Source organism: Bos javanicus, chromosome 9, assembly GCF_032452875.1.
Source record: "Bos javanicus breed banteng chromosome 9, ARS-OSU_banteng_1.0, whole genome shotgun sequence".
Lineage (NCBI taxonomy): Eukaryota > Metazoa > Chordata > Mammalia > Artiodactyla > Bovidae > Bos > Bos javanicus.
In genome coordinates, this window is record NC_083876.1 from 25,443,621 (window position 1) to 25,465,222 (window position 21,602).

Below are 21,602 nucleotides of genomic sequence, written 5' to 3' on the forward strand. Positions count from 1 at the left end.
CACATACATCTCAAAGATAATAAAACTGAAAAACCTAAATTCATTATATTATAAACAATACATTTTTCCAGAGAGAAAATGATATAGGTAGGTTTCCCAATAGACCAGGAATCCACATAACTTAAATATAGCTGAAAGAGTCAGTACTTTGTTATCTCCACCAATTAAACCAGGAATTGGCCTAAACCTCTAAGATATTATATATCTATGACATATGATTCTAGAACTCCGATTTTCACAGGGCTTCAGAAATTATTTGCAAATATTTCAAGAAGAAGAAATGTAAAAGACACATATTTTCTTTGTATCTCCTCAGTATCTGTAAACTTTGAAGGAGTCAGTGTTGGGGTTGTAAGCACAGGGAGAGGAGTGAGTACACCTTGTAAACATAAAACAAATTATGTTTAACATCTATGTTAACATGAGTTTGTATCCCAAACAGAAAAAATATTAGCAAATTCCTTGATTAAAATTCTCCTAATTAGCTTCACATTAAACTATGATTTATTAAGATCAGGCAACTCTTCAGGAGAATTACCACTCTGGGCACTAATCAGCCAGAAGTTGTACTTATGTTTGGATTTTAATTTTGCTTTATTAAGAAATCATGCTTGGGAATTCCCTGGAGGTCCAGTGGTTAAGACTTGGCTCCTTCACAGCCGTGGACTGGGTTCAATCCCTGGTTGGAAACTAAGTTTCCACAAGCTGAGTGGCATGGCCAAAAAAATAAAGTAAAATGAAATTACTTCTTCAATATTGAGACATCTGGGAACAAGTTCATTTAAATAAATAAACATTCATGCTTAAGGAAGCTCACTGAGTATTTATTCTTGGCAGGTATGTTAACCAAAAAGCATGCCTTGATGACTAGTTAGGAAAAGGAAAAACGTGTGTGTTTAACAATTTTGAAGACTAGTTTCAAGGCCTCTGAGAATAAATTTTTATTCTATCACATACAAAAGAAATTTTCTTTTCTAAAAACTAACATTTCCTAAATATTTCTATTATAAAGATGTACTGCTCAGTGACGCACTGCTGAAGAATGCCATGCCACTGTCCCTGCTGTCCTAGACTGTCACATCACCAATAAAACTTCTTTGGCAATTAAAAAATACAAATATCTTCAGAGGTCTATGTAGCCCCCCAAGCGCACCCAGATGGTTTCAGTCACATTTCATAAGGGGAAAGCAATCTTTAATCCCCCACCAAGAATAACAGGCACTTTAAAATTAAAATCATGCCTTTGTGCAGCACTTGGGGTTTAGCTCTGCTCCATCAGATTCCTTTATTCCCAACAGAATAGCACTTCCACTTACTGGCACCTGAAAATACCTCAGTCTTCCTTCATTTAAAATTCAGCTGGGTAGAAAGTTTTGAAAGTGGTTCTGCACATAGGACCGAAGATGACTTCAGATTTGCTATATTGAAAGCACCCTTTAGCTGCAAGCTACTGAAATAACATCCTTTTAGAAATTCTAAGATGTACCATGAAGAGAAATCTCTTATTCAAGAATAAAATCAAGAATTTCAAGACTAAATTAAAAATTGAGATGCAATTAGAGTCTACCTGACCAACAGATTCCTGTTCTAGCCCACACGCACCTCTCCCGAGGAACCGCAAACCAGTACTCCGGTTGCTTTCTTCGTTTGCCATACTGCTGGACCATGGCTGTTGTGTGAGTGGCAAAGGATTTCCTCATCGGTTTTCCCACTTTAATGCACAGAAACATGGGTGGAGTTTTGCTTTTCTCTTCTTTTGAAGGAAGTATATCTGAATCACACATGAAAAAAAAATCTCCATTATTAATAATATTGGTGATACTGAAATATTTCAAACTACAAAGAATTTCCAGTCCCCTCTTAGTGGTGGAAAGTCAAAACATATGGCATAAATATCATATAACATGATCATGTTAGGTTAGGACTAACTAAATCTTTCAGACCTTCTTAAGCACAAAAGGTGAAAGGTCCGGATGTTTCATGTTGGTCTACATCACATGAGATGCTACAAACTAGGAATAAGGATAAAAACCAACACCACAGCAAAGAGTAGAGATTTGTGACAACCTGCAAGAATACATATCAATGAATGGTACTGAGGACCACATCATACCACAATGCCATTCAGTTTAAAACTGAAATACCTTCAAAAACCAAAGTAAAAATGGAAAAGTCCCTTGAAAGATTAAAAAAAAAAAAAGGCACACTACTTTCATTATAGAATTCTGTGTCATAGTTCAATGTTCAAAATAGATATCATATATTGCTGATTCTTCCCAATTACTATTGACCCTTGAATAACACAGGGTTTAGAGATGCTGACACTTCTGCAGTTAAAAACACACGTATAACTTTAGAGCTGTCTCTCCATATCCCTCCTCCATAGATTCAACCAACTATTGATGGTGCAATATTGTATTTCAAATTTATTGGGAAAAAAATCTGTACACAAGTGGACCTGTGCAGTTCAAACCCTTCTGTGTACCAATAAAGATACGCTCCATTGAGGAAACATTGTTCTCAAATAACTGTACTACTTTTGCTATTGCGTGTGCAAATTTTAGAAAGGCAACTATACAGGCATACCTTGGAGACATTGTGGGTTTGGCCCCAGACTATCAAGATAAAGCAAATATCACAATCAAGTGAGTAACACAATTTTTTTTTGGTTTCCCAGTGCCTATAAAAGTTGTTTATATTATATTGTAGTCTATTAAGTGTGCAATAGCATTATATCTTAAAAAAAGAGTACAATGTAATTAGAGAATCCTTTATTGCTAAAAAAACTGTTAACCACCATCTGAACCTTCAGGGGTAATATCTAAGATCACTGATCACAGATCACCACAAATATAATAATGAAAAAGTCTGAAATATTGCAAGAATGACCAAAATGTGAAACAGAGACATAAAGTAGACAAATACTGTTGGAAACAGGGCGCCAATGGTCTTGTTTGATGCGGGGTTGCCACAGGTCTTCAATTTGTAAAAAAAAAAATGCAGTTTCTGTGAGGCACAATAAAACAAGATATGCCTATAGAACAGAATAGAAAGAAATTAAAAATGGCTTACCTTCAATGGGTACCTGAATTTTCTTTAATAGCCATAACTGAATTTCAGATTTATTATCCATTTGTGCACCTTGGCAGCTGTTGTCCAGAGTAGATTCCAAAGAGGAGTGTGGATACTCTTTATTCATACTTTCTTCTGTAGAGGAGCTCAGTTGCAATGGAAGGGGTACTCTCGCTTTCGCCCAGGTTTTATCTGGCTCTTCCTTGCCCTCAGTCGGGGGATCACCTGTCTGGGGAAGAGAACTACTAAGGGTAATGTCTATGCCCACTGGCTCAGTACTTTTGCCATCGCTTAGCTCTGCCTTCTGCACGTTATCAGGTAACTGTGACCCTTCTTTGTTCTTATTAAGGTAATATTCAATGAGTTTGACTTTATCTAGATCTTCATGTATGTTCAGCGTGTTTTCCACCTGGCTTTCTGGGGACCCAGACTGCTTGTCCACCTCTGGCATTATATCTTGTTTCTCACAGGTTTTTAAGTCTAGGGCTCCCTTCAGTTCAGCATCACACTCTGTTCCCGAAAAGTTCAGGGCTGACTGAATTTCCGTAGTAGAACTGCTTACTCGTGATTTAGTCTTCCTTAGTTCCTCTGGGTCAAGAGAAAGGCACTCCTTTGAGGTGTCTCTTTTGTCCATTCCACCTTTAGTTTGAGAAGAAAGCTCTTCCAAGTCAACGAAGTCATCATCTTCCCCTAAAAGAGAATTTTCTTTGGCTATAGATTCAAACGCAGTGTCAGAAGGCTCCTTGCTGACGTTAGCTACTGGGGTAGATTGCTGGGTTGCCTCTGCAGAGGATTCCAGTTTCTTTACCCTGTCGGACACAGAGCTGTCTGAGGGCTTCGTTTCTATGTATTCCGTCGACTTCTCTGAAGGTCCTGTCGATGTGGAATCTGAAGTGATGGTTCTCTCTCCGATCTGCTGCCGTTTTTCTTTGTTGAGAGATTTGAACTTACTGAATGGGTTGATATCCTTTTCTGAAGCCAGGTCTTCCCATTCTCCAGGCCTGTACAGAGGACAAAGATCCTGAGGTAGGTCACTGCAGGGGGAAAAATGGTGGGTGCACATGGAATGTTAAAAACAAAACCCAAAGCAAAAGGATGAAAGGCAAAAAAAAAACTAAAACAAAATCCAACCAAAAAACCAAAACATAAATATACCACAACTTAAATTTATGTTTAAAGGACTTTAAAGCAAGGAAATAAAATCAAGAGACTGACTTCAAAATGAAAAATAAAATCAACCATAAAAAGTGGCAAAATAAAGAACCATGAGAGTTGCTTGCACATCCTATTAGAAGCAAATGAATGGTATTTGAGGTCATTTATGAACATGGAGATGTCACCCACCAGATTTTTAATGATGAAATAAAGTTTCTGATTTTCATGAAAGACAAAGGAGAGTGAATGTTTTAGTACTATGTCTAAAATTCCTTAGATATTCAAGGCTTTTCCTTTTTTCATAAAATAGTACATAAACCAACTACATTACTTCTGAATGGCTCATTGACCAAGTGGCTACTCATTTAACTGCTTCATAAAGTAACTGACATGGAACCATAATTTTGGTTTCCTGGTTTAAGATCCAACGCTTTCAAAAAGAGACATCCTTCTACTCCTAAAGGAGATACAAGAGGATTATTTCCCCTATTACTGCAGGTATATAGCACCAGCTCCATTTTACAGTTTAAAAATCTATGAAAATAAGTCAAATGAGCTCTTACAACAATTGGTTTACATTTCTTATCTCTTTCATTTTATTACACTATCATTTTACTTTATGGCAATAAGCAGCTGTTTTATCAGCTGAAACATAGTTTCCTGGGATAGGGTCAAGTATTTTTCCTTAGTAACAGATGCTTTATTACCCAGATTTAAATTATACAAAAAATATTGATTAAATATGTTCTCCAAAGTTCTCCATAGTTTACTTACCTTACTGTCAATATGGATTAGAACACAAATATAAAACCCTTTTAAAAAATAACATGTTTGGATTTCAGAAATAAATTTTCTAAAAAGGCTAGATCATATTCAGGTAATACTTTATTATCCTGGCTTTGAAATAATTATGACAATACTCAGTAAAGTCCTAGGAAGTTCAAGTTACAAGCCTGTCTCCCCAAAGTTACTGAATAAATCACTTGCATGGAGCATCCAGGTTTTTTTCCAATATAAAATAAAAGCCTATGTAACTGTTAGGCTCTGACAAATGCTTTAAGAGGCCTCTAATTCATAATTCATTTCAATTCAATAATCATTTTCTGAGCCCCTACACACCATATATGCTAAAAGACAATTGTGACAGTATCTCTGTTTGGAAGAAGCCTGCAGACACAAAAACGTTCTGCTCACCATGAGCATCTCAAGAGATGTTACAGATGCTTCAATCCTAGACTCAAGTATAATGTAGCATAATTTCCATTTTCAGACCCCAAATATAATTTGGCATATTAAAGACCAAAGTCAGTTCTGTAACAAAGAAGCCCAGCTTTTCACATACTTAATAAGCAAATTGATCAGCAAAATCATCTTCCAATGAACACTTAAGTCTCTTCCTCATCTCTTACTTCCCTGGCTAGCTTGACCTCCACAAAGAAAGCATACAACTGCACTCTAATCAGCCTTCTCTATTACCTTCTCATCTACCCCTCCCTTCTTGTTCTACCTAATCCAAGCCAGGATTAATTTAGCCATCTGTTTTGTTTGTTTTGCCTTTTTTTTTTTTTTGTATTGCAGCTGCCAAGCTCTTCTGAGGCAATGTAAACAGTGATGTCAACTGGCTCTGCTGTTGATTAATGTTTTCTAGACTCAACCAGGGGCCTAATGATGACCAATAATCCCTTCAGTTGTTCCCTTCCTAGTCTCCATGGCAGCTGGAGCTACAAAATGTCTTGCACAAAGTATATAAGGCCCGAAGGTGAAGATCGAGAGGTTTTAAACACACACACTTTTATTATCTTCCAATAAAAAAAATTTGTAATAATAAAAATAAATAATAACTATTTTCACGTGGCAACCAGATAATCTGCACTTCTTGTTTTAACATACAACTTTAAATAATGAAATTTAAACTTTTCAACAGTTGATGGAATTCTGAGGTCAGTACCAAATTCATCTGGCACTGATTCTACTACCTCATTCTATTTTGCTCATTGATGCACATATTCTTCATTAGACTAAAAACGTCTTTAGATCCCTGCATCCACAGGAACAATCACTATACAACTCCAAAATAATTTCAGCACACTAGGAGCCAATTCTCAACTCCTCCCTCTCTCCCCAGCTTCAGCATTAGCCTTGGACCATGAAACACAATCTCACATTGAGAGAAATCTTTCTGTAAGGGTATATCTTCCCTATTACTAAAGGAACACTTAACATCCTTCCCTGAAGATGTGCAATAGAATTGCTCCATTAGAAGCCATCCCTGGGCAGGAAATGCCCCTAACTGCCTGGCCATCTACTTCCAAACTTAACTGTTTCTTTACCTGTGTTTGTCTTCTTTCCTCTCATCACCATGTTCATTCTTTCTTTTCAAAACTAACTCTTTCACTCCCTTTCCTCTTCCTCATTGAAAGATTCCAAGATGGCTGGACACTCCCTCACAGGGTTCTCATGGAATGCTGTGTTCACGTCTATGTCTACAGTGCTGCTCAGGTACCACTCTTGTCTGCCTGTTGTACCCAGCAGATGGCGAGACAGTGGCTGTGACCCACTCGTCAACATATCCCAGCCACACAAGAGGCATACACTAAGATGTATTAGAACCCTCAATCTGCACGAATAGAAGATTCCCACAGAATAATGAAGAGTTTCAGACATGCACGGAAGGTTCAAATAAACAACCTATACATAGGCACCAGGCTGTTTTCTAAGAGTTTTGGTATATCAACCCTTTTAGTTCTTGTAACAGCTCTGCAGGCTAAAAAATACTATTAATTCCATTTTACAGATGAGAAAACTGAGGCTCAAGATTGAGTTACTCAGGAAGGTCGTGGAGCCACAGAGTGGCAGAAAACCCAGGCACTGTCATGCACAACTGCCTGGCCTGCTGTACTGCCTCCTAAAACCTCCCACTTAGACACTTCTGCCAGGACTCAGAGAGACCCCAGTGGCCATGCTTCCATGGTTCGTTCAGTGGCTAGGCCACTGCAGGGTCTAGCAAATCAGATGCTAAGGACTGCAGAAGCCCAGGGGAGCCTGCTGGCATAGACCCCTAGGGACTCTGTTTCTGGGTTAGTTCCCTAGTTTCCTTTCATTCTTTTTATGAGTCCAAGGGGCTGGTTTCCCTTTCCACTGTTGAACCCACTGCTCTGTCTCTTGCTTCCTATCACTGAGACCTTCTAAAGATGTTTATACTGCTAACACATACACAGTATACAGAATTAGGCACACTGACAAAATGATAAGGAATCAGATTAGCTCTACAAGTGAATAAATTCTGAGTTTTCTTAAGCTGTTTCTTCATGGGGAGCTTCTTTTTTTTCAATCAAAAAACTCAGTTTTAGAAGACAAAAGTAATCAGAACTAAAGCAATATCCACCTACACTTCAGAGACAAAATAAACTACTATTATTCTCTTTCACAACACTTACGGCAGTCTGGCTACAGGGCACTGCCTCTCCACCGTCCACTCAAATCTCTCTCCACAAAGGATTAAGGAAAGACACAAGCAGAAGAAGAATATAACTCTGCTTACCAATTAAACCAAATAGAAAATCCTGATTAACTCTTGATAGACAAATTCTTTCAGAGAAACTTCACCTATTCTTCCATAAATTAAGAACATGCATTCAGGAAAATAAGCCAAAGAAACAGCATTCTTACATGCTGGTTTTTTAAATTTTCTCATTTGTGAATGTTCTACTCTTCCTTATTATTGACTTTATCATTTCCATTTTCTCTTTTTTCTATTTTTTAAAAATTTAATACACAAATATTCTACCTTCAAACTCACCTCTACACAGTCTCTCCCACCAATGCCCTCACTTTTTAACTGCATTTAATTCTCCCAATACTCCCTTGGCTGGTAAACAAAGAAAGGTGTCTTACGATGGCAAGGCATCTTTGATCTTCATGTGGGAGATATCATTGTAGAGGGCGATGGAAACAACCTCTTCCATGGGGCAGATGAGGCCGTATTCCTCACACCCATTTTCAATGACCAGGGGATCGGACTTGTGAGGGTCGAACATGATGTTGTTAGGAGTGACAATCATGACGCCTCCGACCACACCCTGAGGAAAAAGACAGAACAGAGTCGCTACGGGCGAGATGCAATCAGCATAGCAGCTTTAGTGAACTCATGTTGCCATCCCACTGACTTCGTGAACCCCGGTATCTTACAGGACAATTGCAACCTTTCTACTGGAAAAACAGACTGAAGAAATTGCATTGTTGGGTATGGAGTGCTGAGTCAGAGAAACAGACACACCTCGCTGTGGCCATCAGCTGAGGCTGGTTCGAGCATGGCTGCTCAATAGTACGGGGATCTTGGGTTTCACATGTATGTCTCAGATCTCCCAGTTCCCTGTTGGTAAAATGAGAAGGGCTGTCCCAGGTGGTTTCCTGATTGAGAACTGTGGACTTTACAATTCACTCAGCATGTATCCACGTCTGCAGCAAGTGCATGGTACTGTTCTCTGGGGGTAGCTATCTCAGTCTCAGTGTCAAAGAACACCCCTAACATTTTGATCTAAGATGCTCAGAAAGCCCACATTCAGCAAATAGGAATATGAAATTTTTACAAACAGAAGTGAATATATTCAAACTATGGAAACTGAAAGCAAAGAACAGTTGGGAATTCCCTGGCGTTCCAGTGGTTAGGACCTAGTACTTTAGCTGCTGAGGGCCTGGGTTCAATTCGTGCTTGGGGAACTAAGATCCCACAAGCCATGTGGTGTGGCCTAAAAGAAAAAAAAAGAAAGCAAAAAAACAGTAGCATGGTGGGAACTTGTCTGAAACGTTGTCGGTTTACATGGTAGACCATGTTGACCATGGGGATATTGTCTACCAGGCACAGTAGGATACAAACAACTCCCTTTAGGTAAATTATTTATTTTGATACTCTTAATGAGTTTAGTGATCACCTTAGCAAAAAGTTTTGCCTTTCAGACATTACTTATTCTTGGTTGCAAAAGTTTTTTCTACCACTGGAACCTAGCATTCCTATGAGTAAGGAATTCGCTTTATATTAACATTACCCCTTCTTCAGAGGCTCACTAAAAGTAGGTTTGTTTTTTATACAAAACACCAACAAGCAAAAAACTAAAAAAATTATATAACAGACATTTTCATACTAGCATCTCTAGTGGCAAACAAGTTGATAACTTAGCATTTTCCAAGTCAAGTGCTAAGCTCCTTAAATGAATCATCTTTTTTTGTTTTAAATTATTTTTTAAAATGTTTTATTTTGCACTGGGGTATAACCAATCAACAAACAATGTTGTGATAGTTTCAGGTGAAGAGCAAAGGGACTCAGCCACACACATGCATGTATTCATTCTCCCCCAAACCTCCCATCCAGGCTGCCACATAACACTGAGCTCTAGAGTTTCATGTGCTACACAGTATGTCCCTGTTGGTTATCATGAATTATCTTTTAGTTGGAGAAGGCAATGGCACCCCACTCCAGTACTCTTGCCTGGAAAATCCCATGGACGGAGGAGCCTGGTGGGCTGCAGTCCATGGGGTCGCTAAGAGTCGGACACAACTGAGTGACTTCACTTTCACTTTTCACTTTCATGCGTTGGAGAAGGAAATGGCAACCCACTCCAGCGTTCTTGCCTGGAGAATCCCAGGGACGGGGGAGCCTGGTGGGCTGCCGTCTATGGGGTCGCACAGAGTCAGACACGACTTTATTCTTATTTCATATGAGGAAAATGGAAACTTAGGAAGTGTAAGTATTTTGCCCATGGTCTCAGAGCTAGTGGCAAAGAGCTGTAATTTAAGTTCAGCGACTCTGACTCTAGCATTTGCTGGTAAAACACATTCTATACTGTCTCCCTAAAACTTTACGGGCTAAGAACTAAATATAAGTGATAAACCCAAGATTACAAAGAATCACACGTCCACTCAATGGTTACTATTCCCTTTATAAGTAAAATGCCAGGCATCCAAGTGGAAAAAACAAATACACAGTTGTGAAATCTTGCAGCTGAAACTTCAGGTAAGATATTTTTAAGTAGTCTACCTTTGGTAATTTGGAACTGGTTTAGTTTTCCACAGATTCTAAGGGGAAAAAAAACCAAACTGCATAACCATATACCTTTCCATCAGTGAAGTACCGGCAATTCATTTTCAAAAATTTTACCACTCCTGGCTCATCCTCTTCCGAAGTGGATGATAAGACTCTCTCGATGGGTTTTAAGGCCTTTCTTGCTAAGTCAGCATCCTTGAGAAAGCAAAAATTTCCACAAATAGAAACACTTAAAAAATATTATTTATTTATATGAATTCGGTTATTTAAGTTTCCTATAAGCAACCTGCTTTTATTAAACTTGAGTATTTATAAAAGGTAAATGTCTTCCATCCTTCAAAAATAATCACCCAAGTCAAACTAAGATTTTTAAAGCATATATATATGAACCTATAAAAATGCCCCATCACGTCTTTAGAAAATATCTTAAATGAAAGAATTCATATTGAACTCATTCAAATTCTGTAGAAAAAGGAGTAAAAGTGATACAAATAAACTACCGGCCTCACTGAGAGTTTAACTTCTACGTAAACAAGACATGCATTTCTGCCTTTGAGACCTTAAATGTGAACCGGTTTCTTTTCTCAACTCATGACAAATTATTTTAACCCCACCTCTTCAGTGAGGGAGGGGAGTTTCAGATGAACTCCTGAGAAAAATAACGTGAGTTATTTTCTATAATTATTCAAAAACCGGTGCTGATAAATATGCACTTCAGTGCAAGAGTGAAATACATACAGGCAGTTTATCGTATTCTGCATCTGATGATGAAGGAGAGACAGTAGCACCAGGGCTGGATGATGATAACCTTAAGGTACTCGAGGGAAAGTTGGCATCTGGCACAAAGAGAACCTGAGAATGGGAAAGAAAGGCTGGGTGAGTCCCAAGAACCAGGGCAGCGCTCAGAGCAGTTTCTCTCCACACAGTATCACGCTGGGTGTGGGACGAAGATCTATTGGCTTGCACTGAACTTCTGACTTACTCGGGGTCTCCCAGACTAATCTATGCAATAATATTCAGAGAGAGGAATGTGTGCAGTGCAAAGGGTGTTGAACATACTGCAGGCGCTCACAGAAGAGAGAAAGGTGAGGGAATATTCTGCATAGGCTACGTGAAGCAGGCGGGTCCAAGTGAAGCCGTGGACCGGGGGATTTGGACAGGGAGGGAAGAGCCTTCCAGGGCAGGGTACGATAGTACAAGGGAATAGAGGCGAGAGTAGCATGGCATACTTCTAAATGTAGCACCCGTGTCAGGAAGAAACCGGACATATCCAGGCTTCCTGACTCCAAGCAGGCCCTGAGTGCGAATGCATTAAGTCCTTATATGAAAAACCTATACACAGCAGCATCAATAATCTCAGTACCTTCTCTTCCATCACTGTTTGGGATATCTAAAAATCCCCTAACTTGGTGCTGCTGGTGGTAAAGAATCCACCTGTCAATGCAGGAGACACAAAAGATGCAGGTTCGATCCTTGAGTCAGGAAGATCCCCTGGAAGAGGAAATGGCATCCCACTCCAGTATTCTTACCTGAAGAATTCCATGGACAGAGGAGCCTGGCGGGCCACAGTCGATAGAGCCACAAAGAATCAGACACAACTGAGCCACTGAGCCCATACTGCACTAAACTGCTTTCTTCTGCAAGATATTCTGGTCCCCGAAATGCTATTATGATTCTGTTATTCAACACTCTTTTAACAACACATGCTACATTCTTGCATTATATCAAATACTATTTTAAAATGACCTCTAATGCTACAAAACCTGTGAAAGTGAAAGTGTTAGTCATTCAGTCATGTCCAACTCTTTTCGACCCCATGGTGTGTCCATGGGATTCTCCAAGTGAGAATACTAGAGTGGGTTGCCATTCCGTTCTCCAGGGGATCTTCCTAACCCAGGGACGGAACCAGGGTCTCCTGCATTGCAGGCAGATTCTTTACCATCTGAGCTAAAATAATTCACAGCTAATCATGTAACAACTGTTCAATATTGTTACTGAACACTCTGCCCCATATTCTAGTCATATCTCTATTTTATTTACTTATTTATTTTTGAGAGTTATGTTTTATTCAGTGGGAATTTTTAGGACTTAAGCCCAGGAGACAGCATCTCAAGTAACCCTGAGAGAACTGCTCTGAGGAAGCAAGGGGAGAAGCCAGGTTATACAGGAGTTTTACAAAAAAGGGCAGGTAGTTTGAACATCAATAGATTATTGCTAAAGAAAACCAGATATCCCAAGTTAAGGAATTTAGCACTTTTCTTGTACGGGAAGATGCAAGAGTCTGGGCTCACTCAAATCATTCTTTTGCATATCTCTATTTTAACATTGTTGTTCAGTAGCCCAGTCATGTCCAACTCTTTGCAACCCCGTGGACTGCAGCATGCCAGAACTCCCTGTGCTTCACCATGTCCTGAAGCTTGCCCAAGTTCATGTCCACTGCATCATTGATGCCATCCAGCCGTCTCACCTCTGACGCCCTCTTCTCCTTCTGCCCTCAATCTTTTCCAGCATCAGGGACTTTTCCAATGAGTTGGCTGTTCACATCAGACTGGAGCTTCAGCATCAGTCCTTCCAACAAGTATTCAGGGTTGATTTCCCTTAAGGTTGACTGGTTTGATCTCTTTGCTGCCCAAGGGACTCTCAGGAGTCTTCAACAGCACCACAATTTCAAGGCATCAATTTGGCTTCTGCCTTCTTTATGGTCCAGCTCTCGCAATCATATGTGACCACAGGGAAGACCATAGCTTTGACTATATGAATCTTTGTCGGCAGAGTAATATCTCTGCTTTCCAGCACACTGTCTAGGTTTGTCATAGACAAATTTTAACTTTAGTTATTTTAAATCTCTCTTCAGTCCAGAAAAAAAGTGAGCCAAGAACAAAACACACCTTAAGATAAGGTGGAAAAAACATCGTCAAAGAGAAATAAGATGAGGACTGATAATACTGAAAATATGAGCTCCGAAATTACCAAACATTCATTAAGAAGTGGGCCATTAGATTTGGTATAAGTTTCCAAATAACCAATGGAAAGATATAGACATCATGAATCAACAGAATTCACTGTCCATAAAATAAAAACAAACCAGTTTCTTACTAGTTCAAGTAGTCTCCCATGAACCCTCATTAAAAAAAAAAAAAAAAAGTGTCTCACAGTGAACTCTTTGTCCTAATGACACATTGACAGTAAATGCAATAACCGTTTTGAAGGACTGTTCTTTGTAACAATGTCAAAATGGGTCGGTGGCAAATGTCAAAAGGTTAGAGTTTTGTGAAAGTAATTTACAGAAGGCTAAGATTACATGGTCTTAGTATACAGCTCTTATTTATTGTATGTTTCTGGGCTAGGACAGAAACAGATTTCTTCCAAACAGATGTCAATTCTCCATTAATATTTTCTTTTTGCACCTGAGCTCTTGACAAGTGTTAGGCAACATAGGTTGAGATTCTATTGCCTGACATTCTAAATGTCAAATCAAAGAGATCATTCCTATGCTTAAATAGCCCATTGTACTGTAGATAGAAGTGACAGCGTCAACTTGGACAAGCCCAGTCACTATACGTCCTCCTTCAACGTGGAAGTGAGTCTGGATCATTCTTCTTAATTCCTCATCTTTGCCAGAAAAATCATGGCACAGCCAGATCTTGGGACAACCAACAGCACATAAATGTTTAGCTATATGAGGGCTACACAGCATAGTAAAGGCAAGAAGGACCATCTGAGTAAATGTAGCCCAACCCCTCATTTCAGAGATGAAACCAAGGTCAAAAAGGAAGTGACTTGCCCAAGTTTAATAGCTATTAAAGGGTCAAAGGAAATGAACCTTTGGGGCACCTATTTTTGTATTATTATCCTTAAGGATGCATATTAAAATGGTTAGATGAGATGATTAGATAGCATCACCAACTCAATGGACATGAATTTGAGCAAACTCCAGGAGATAGCAGAGGACAGAGGAGCCTGGCGTGCTACAGTCCATGGGGTCACAGAGTTGGACATGATTGAGCAACTGAATGACAACAACAGGGCATATTAAGACAGTTCCTATATCTCCTATTAGTAGTGGACCTTAATCCAGTACCAATAAACTATTTTGTTCATGGACTTAGTAAAAGAATAAAGAATCACCCTAAATTATCTTAGTAAGTTCCAGTGGCTACAGCTTGAATTAGTAAAGATATGAGTAGGTTCTCTGCTACGGGTCAGTTAACAGATTATTCAGCAATATCCCAGACTATAAGAAACCCAATAAAAATGACTAAAATCTATTAATTTTGAAGAGATAAAAATGTATTAATTTTTGAAAAATTTTAATTTATATTTGCCCTCAATTACCTGGTACTGGCAGTATACTAATTTCTCTCATTTATGACAAGGACATAAATACCAAAAGCATGATAGTACAAACTGGCCAATTTATAGCCTGGTGGCTTCGTTTGCTGCCCTTGAAATAAATGCAAAGAATACTGCCATTGCCTGAGTGAAGTTATTCTTAGACGTAGCAGCATCCACCATGAAAGAACTCAATGTCACTACAATTTATTTATTTGTAAATTTTTTGATGGCTACCATTCTGACCAGTGTGAAGTAATACATCATTGTAGTTTTATTTGCATTTCTTTAACAATTAGCAATGATGAGAGTCTTTTCATGTGTCTGTGGCCTTTTCTTAATCCTGCTGAATGTCTCCACCTTTGGCCAGATTGATTACTTTTGTCATGGTATCACATGAAGGACAAAATGACAAAAATTTTGCCTAATTTAAAATAAAACGATGGCTATTATATACCCCATGAGTGGACTAAACTGACACTTGCAATTCTAAATTAAACATTTGAAGAATATCTGTATGAAATTCTACAGGGAAAAAAGTTACATTAATTTAACTTTTCTTGATGGAAACATCTATTAACAGAAAGGACAGTTAAATCAACTGTGTTAATCATGTGCAAAGCATTTATCTCTGAACAGTTCATAAGCATCAGGATGCTTTCAGAAGTCTCGGATCTAAGAGACTGAACCAAGACACAATAACAATGATGACAGTCCTGAGACACTAAGAGCAAGTCATTAAAAATGGCGGCGAAAATAAATTTCTAAAAGTAAAACGTTTCTAAAGGAAAATTCAATAAGAAAATCATTACCTGGCCTGGAACAATAGTATGCGTGAAAAGCTTATTCAGTTCCACTAATTTATTGGGAGTGATGTTAAATTTCAGTGCTATGGAGTTTAGGGTGTCCTGGCTTCCAGCCTAGAATAATCAAACAAACAAGATTCAATACACAAAGCAAAAGACAGACAAAACCTTTCTCTTGATAGTCACATTAATCTATTTTTGATATGAGTCCATAAAAAAGTAACACATACATCCAAATATATTATGAAAAAAGCAAATACATTCTCAACTCTTAACAAAAAAGTCTAAGTATTATTCATTTCTGGGTTCCCTTATTTGCAAATTTCACTGTCCACTAATAGATTTCTAAACTTACTCTGGCACAACTTAGGTGTGTGGAGTAGAGGTTCTATGAGGTATAATATAAAGCTAAGAAGAAAAGAAATATTACACATAATACTACTCATAGGGGAAATGGAGCCAGTTTCTCTCTTTGCATTTTTCTGTCGATTTCCCTGTCTCTTTACTGTACTTCAGGCTCCTGGATTGTGGCCTGTTAAAATACCATTTTCCCCACAGTGCCTGACACTTAGAAGGCATTTAAATATTTGATGAGTGAATACAGTGAAAGGCATGGAAATCTAAAAGGACTCAGATCAGCTACCAAAAATTGTTCACTGACATTAACATGACAATTTCCCACAGTCAGCCAAATTAGTGCTATTCTTTAAATCTATAAAATTTGGGATATGTCTCAGCTGTTCATATCTCTGTCCTCTAATAGAGGGGGAATAGGAATAAAAAGGGCTGTAAGCAGATGTGAAACTGGACTTCCCTGGTGGCTCTACGGTAAAGAACCCACCTGCCAATGGAGGGACACAGGTTTGATCCCTGATCTGGGAAGACCCCACATTCTGTGGAGCAACTAAGCCCTCGTGCCACAATGGAGCCTATGACCTAGAGTCTGGGAGTCGCAACTACGGAACCCACGCGCTGCAATTACTGAAAGCCAGACGCCCCCGAGCCTGTGTTTCACAAGAGAAGCCACTGCGGTGAGAAGCCCCGACACCGCCAACTAGAGAGTAGCCCTCCGCCTGCCGCAACTAGAGAAAGCCCCAGTGTCAACAAAGACCCAGCACAGCTATAAATAAATAAAATTATTTAAAAAGAAAAGGTGTGAAAGCTCAGCGGAAAAGCTCCACCCAAAAAGAAGTCTGCCGCCTCTGGTCAGGTCGGTATCCGAGGACAGCCTCCTTGTCCAGGGTCACCGGATGGAACTTGTTAGCAGGACGTCCCTCTGGCAACTGTCACTGAGATGCTCCCAACTACAGCCCTGGTCAACACTGGGGGCTACCTCTGTTAGCACAACGGGCTCCGCCAGGCAGGCCTTGAATGACAGGCGGAGATTTGAGGTGGCTGAAGGAGTTTGTAAGCAAGTGAAATGAGACAGATGTAGAGTTCCACTTACCACTCACTGCCCTCCTATCAAAAGCCCACCGACTACATGCACTTGTCCCAGTTCTATAACTGTCCCAGAACTATAACCAAGTTCATAGTTACAGATTACACTAAAACTACTTCAAACATTTCTAGAACAAGATAGAAATACATAATTTTTTTTATCTTTACATAATTGTATTAGTTTTGCCAAATATCAAAATGAATCCACCACAGGTATACATGTGTTCCCCATCCTGAACCCTCCTCCCTCCTCCCTCCCCATACCATCCCTCTGGGTCATCCCAGTGCACTAGCCCCAAGCATCCAGTATCATGCATCGAACCTGGACTGGCATCTCGTTTCATACATGATATCATACATAATTTTTTTACAGTTACTGAAAACTTAACAGATGCCCCTACCTTACCCTGAGCAAAATCATCAGTACTAAAGGTTAACAAAAAAGTTTTAAAATATTTTTTCAAGTAGTACATATTTACATAATATATTCAAACCCCTGGTTTTTCAAAGTTTAGAGTCAGTAGAAGACACAGATTGATAATATAGACAGACTGAGTCAAACTGTTGGACCTGAATTCCAAATCTGCCACTTGCCAGCTGTGTGACCTTGAGTCACTTGCTTAACTTCTCTGTTCCTCGGTTTCTTCATCCAAATGGAGATACATATGACAAGTGATCAATAAACTGGCTTCACATTTTTACACAAAAACTTGAGGATACTATGTATAGGGGCTTCCAGGAAGGAGGAAAATTTTAGCAATCTGCAGGTATTGCACAAGGATAAAACATATATACAGAGCCAACTTACAGAACCTGGGAGGGATACTTATATCATTAAATGTTTGAAACTAAACAGAACGCTTGACATCCACAGCACTGGAACAATGCAAGCAATTGTGTAAGTGGCTCTGGTCATGGTTCTCTAAACACAAAGTTTTTAATAATGAGAAGTATACAAAATAACTGGCCAACTAATCTCCATAACATAAATCAATCAGGTGGACAGATCTGCATTACTAATTCGATTGCCTGTTTATATGGCAATTAATTTGGAGTTGATATTTTATGCTCAGTGCATCATTCAGTACACCCTGTGTGAAGCATCTCCTAGCAAAGGCTACTCCTCATCTCCTTGGAGGTGCTTGTGAGTCACACTGTAGGATACACACAAGGCTTTAGAATCAATGATGTTATTAGTGATAAACAATCCAACACTTTCCCAAGATCCTGCAGGAGGTAAAGGCATGGTGCTAGGTGTTATGGGGATCAACAACATATTGTAGCCAGTGGTAATGGGACATATATAGTCACCCCCAAATTCTTCCTGTAAAGGCCCAGGCCTATAAACCATAGAAAGATGCCTAGAAAGCTGTTCACAGAGCACTGAGCATGAAACGCCAGTGCCAGGGCCTTCAGTGTGAGAGGGTAACAGGCAGGAAGGCTAGGGGTCTCCAGATGGAGGAAACAGGCTCCAAGTGTCAGACATTTTTTCTCTTTCTCTTAAGCAGCAGGAGGAAACAAACTAGTGATATATTTTTTTTCCCTCCTCTATACAAATTTAAAAAGTGGTTACTCTTAAAATACTGTGTTGCCATAATGACACCTGGTTCCACCTGAACTTAACTTTTCTCAAACCTTGAGTTAACCAATGCATTTTCCTAATGGAAATGTTTGTCTTAAGCTCTGTTAATGTACTATGTATTTACCCCAGACTGTCTTCAAGTCAGTTCGCCTAAAGGCTCAGAACTGACTTGACAAACCAGTATGTTATACTCATACATTGTTCTCTTAATCTATGTTATTGGAATTCTGTATTTGTATGGGACTCTGCCTCTCTTCAAGATTCATGTCAATCACTTTATGGCCCGGGATGACTCACCTGGTGCCAAGATTATCTCAAAATGCATCTTGTGGGTGAGGGGCCTGGTGCCACTCTCTGAGTTTTGAGACATTTCCTTCCTTTAATTAGCAGACTGCTAGTAGCTATGGGCTGCCGTCTATGGGGTCACACAGAGTCGGACACGACTGAAGCGACTTAGCAGCAGCAACAGCAGCAGTAGCTATATAACATCCAGCTAAAGACTAGCAGGGGGGTATTCTTTCTGCCTCCTTCTGATGTCTATGTCAGAAGCTTTCTCTATCTCCTTTATACTTTAGTAAAACTTAAAGTTTTATTAAACCTTGTCTCTGGCCCCGGATTGAATTCTTCTTCTCCGGAGGCCAAGAATCCCGGCATCTTTCCATGGTTCAGCAACAACCTGTCAAATGTGATGCTACAGAAGCTTGGAGAAGATTCATCATTCTAGAAGAAATGCCAGGGACGGACAGGCCTTGCTCCTTGCCTTATATAGAGAGCCAGGCATTGCACACAAATAATGAGTAGAAAATAAATACACACGAGGAAAACACAGGGGCAGGGGCAACAGCAGTTAATTTCTTTCTAGAAATCAGAGATCACTCCTCAGCAATGCCAGTTCAAAGTAATAAAAACAGATCTATAACAGTGCCCACTTCATGCCAGGCCTGGGATAAGCATGCACAGCTGCTGGCCTCCAGAAACTCATGGTGTGATGGGAGAGATGAGTACATAATGGGGAGGTGCAGTCATGGACACATGCACTGCATCATTCGTCTGCTGATTCAACCATATGGAGGTCTAATACCCTGCAAGAATTAGAATGGCAACCAAAATGGAATCTGGTCTGTCTCCATGGGTATATGAATTAAGGCACAAGACAGACATTGAAACATAACAATTACACTAGTGGATCAACACTGTTAAACTGATAAAGATTATGCAAAAGAACACAATTCTATGAGACGGTCAAATGAAGGGATCTGCCCTCGAGTTGCAGGATGGTCACAGAAAGGAAGAATGAATGTGGAGAGTGATAGAAAGATGATGTTCAGGCTGAGGTTCTGGTTTGTAGAAATGTATGGATGATGGAGTCACTGCTTCTTGAAAACAGGCCAAGCCTGAAGGTCTAAGTGACTCTGTTGAGTAGACAACTGAACGTATGGTTTGGGAAGTCAGAAAGCATGTCTAAGAAGGAGACCTAAAATTACTCATCATTGGTCTATCAAAGGAGAAGGCAATGGCACCCCACTCCAGTACTCTTGCCTGGAAAATCCCAGGAGCCTGGTAGGCTGCAGACCATGCTAAGGGTCGGACACGACTGAGCAACTTCACTTTCACTTTTCACTTTCATGCATTGGAGCAGGAAATGGCAACCCACTCCAGTGTTCTTGCCTGGAGAATCCCAGGGAAGAGGGAGCCTGGTGAGCTGCTGTCTATGGGGTCGCACAGAGTCCGACACGACTGAAGTGACTTAGCAGCAGCAGCAGGCATATCAAAGGTAATTCAAGTAATAGGTTTATTCAGGGAAAAATTACACAAAGGAGAAATGACTGAGGTCTTAAGAAGCTTTGCTATTTAATGGCTACAGGAGAGGAAGGCAGCTAAGGGGCGGGATGTGTCAGGGAGAAACATTATGTAAATCTAGTGGTATTAACAAATGGTACTACCTGTTTATACTTACAGTGTATTCCATAGTACCATGGGGCTTCTGAACCACCATCTTCTTCTCTTTTTTATCATGTGTTTTGTTTGGATTGTCATCTGAGGAATAAAATGATATAAGTGAATGATTTCATTTTCAGGAATTGAGGATAGGGTTATTTACAGTATATTAAAACCCATTCTCAAAATGACTTTGAAAAAATAAAAAGACACTAAAAGAAAAATGGGCTGAAGGCACAAATAGACCAAACTCATAAAAACAGATTGGTCATCAATGTATACTTGAATAAATGATTAATGCTAACTGCAGTTAAATAGGACAAACAACAATGAGGTTGCACCTTACAGTTAACCAAGTCTTTGTTTACGCGACACTGTATAATGAGGATGTTAACTAGTATGGTGATACAAGTGGTATACAACGTAAATCAGCACAGCCCTTTTAGAAAGTGATTTGTCAATATGTAACAACAGCCATTAAAATGTCCACAACTCAGTAATTTTTCCCTTACTTATCCTAAGGAAAAATTCAAAACAAGGAAAATGCTAGGCACAGCATATGGTTACTGCAGTATCATTTATCATAGTGAAAACTTGGAAAGACCTCTGTGTTCAACAACACATTAATCTGGACCACAGATCAAGCTGCTTTTAGAGGCCAAAACCAGTCAACCTAGTAGTTTGGCAGCTACAAATGATTCGACCTAGTTGCTACGACAAAATATTTCTTAATATAAACAATCTGGACACTGAAAACCAGAGAGACATATACCAGTAGATATACATTTAAGTGACAAAAAGCACAAGATTGAACTAACTATGAAAAGATGCTCTAACTTGTATGAGATCAGAAAAATGCAAATTAAGATGAGCTATCATTTAAAGCTATTAGCATGGCAAAAATCAGAAAGCTGGATAATTCTAGGGTTGGGAAAGATGCAAGCTGCTACAAGGAATGTAAACTGGTACAGCCATTCCAGCAAATTATATACAGCCTGCTGCTGTTGTTTAGTCATTAAGTCGTGTCTGACTCTTTATTACCCCACAGACTGGAGCCCGCCGGGTTCCTCTGTCCATGGGATTTTCCAGGCGAGAATACTGGAGTGGGTTGCCATTTCCTTCTCCAGGGGATCTTCCTGACCCAGGGATCAAACCCACATCTACTGCATTGGCAGGTGGATTCATTACCACTGAGCCACCAGTACGACTCAGCAAATTGACCCACAGATACATATCT

The 21,602-nt window shown here is 39.5% G+C and overlaps 1 protein-coding gene across 10 annotated transcripts in view; it reads right to left on the bottom strand.

Moving 5' to 3' along the window:
• NCOA7 (nuclear receptor coactivator 7) overlaps window positions 1–21,602 on the bottom strand; it is a 161,889-nt gene that overhangs the window by 38,821 nt on the left and 101,466 nt on the right. For 9 of the 10 annotated variants that reach the window (XM_061427360.1, XM_061427355.1, XM_061427358.1 and 6 more), the window contains 7 exons: window positions 20,385–20,464; window positions 15,412–15,519; window positions 11,006–11,119; window positions 10,337–10,462; window positions 8,122–8,306; window positions 3,073–4,106; window positions 1,603–1,771 (listed from right to left, as the gene is read on the bottom strand). In XM_061427360.1, coding sequence (XP_061283344.1) covers window positions 1,603–1,771; window positions 3,073–4,106; window positions 8,122–8,306; window positions 10,337–10,462; window positions 11,006–11,119; window positions 15,412–15,519; window positions 20,385–20,464 — 1,816 coding nt within the window. The remainder of the gene's footprint in view (window positions 1–1,602; window positions 1,772–3,072; window positions 4,107–8,121; window positions 8,307–10,336; window positions 10,463–11,005; window positions 11,120–15,411; window positions 15,520–20,384; window positions 20,465–21,602) is intronic. The other variant, XM_061427354.1, reaches the window with a different exon arrangement.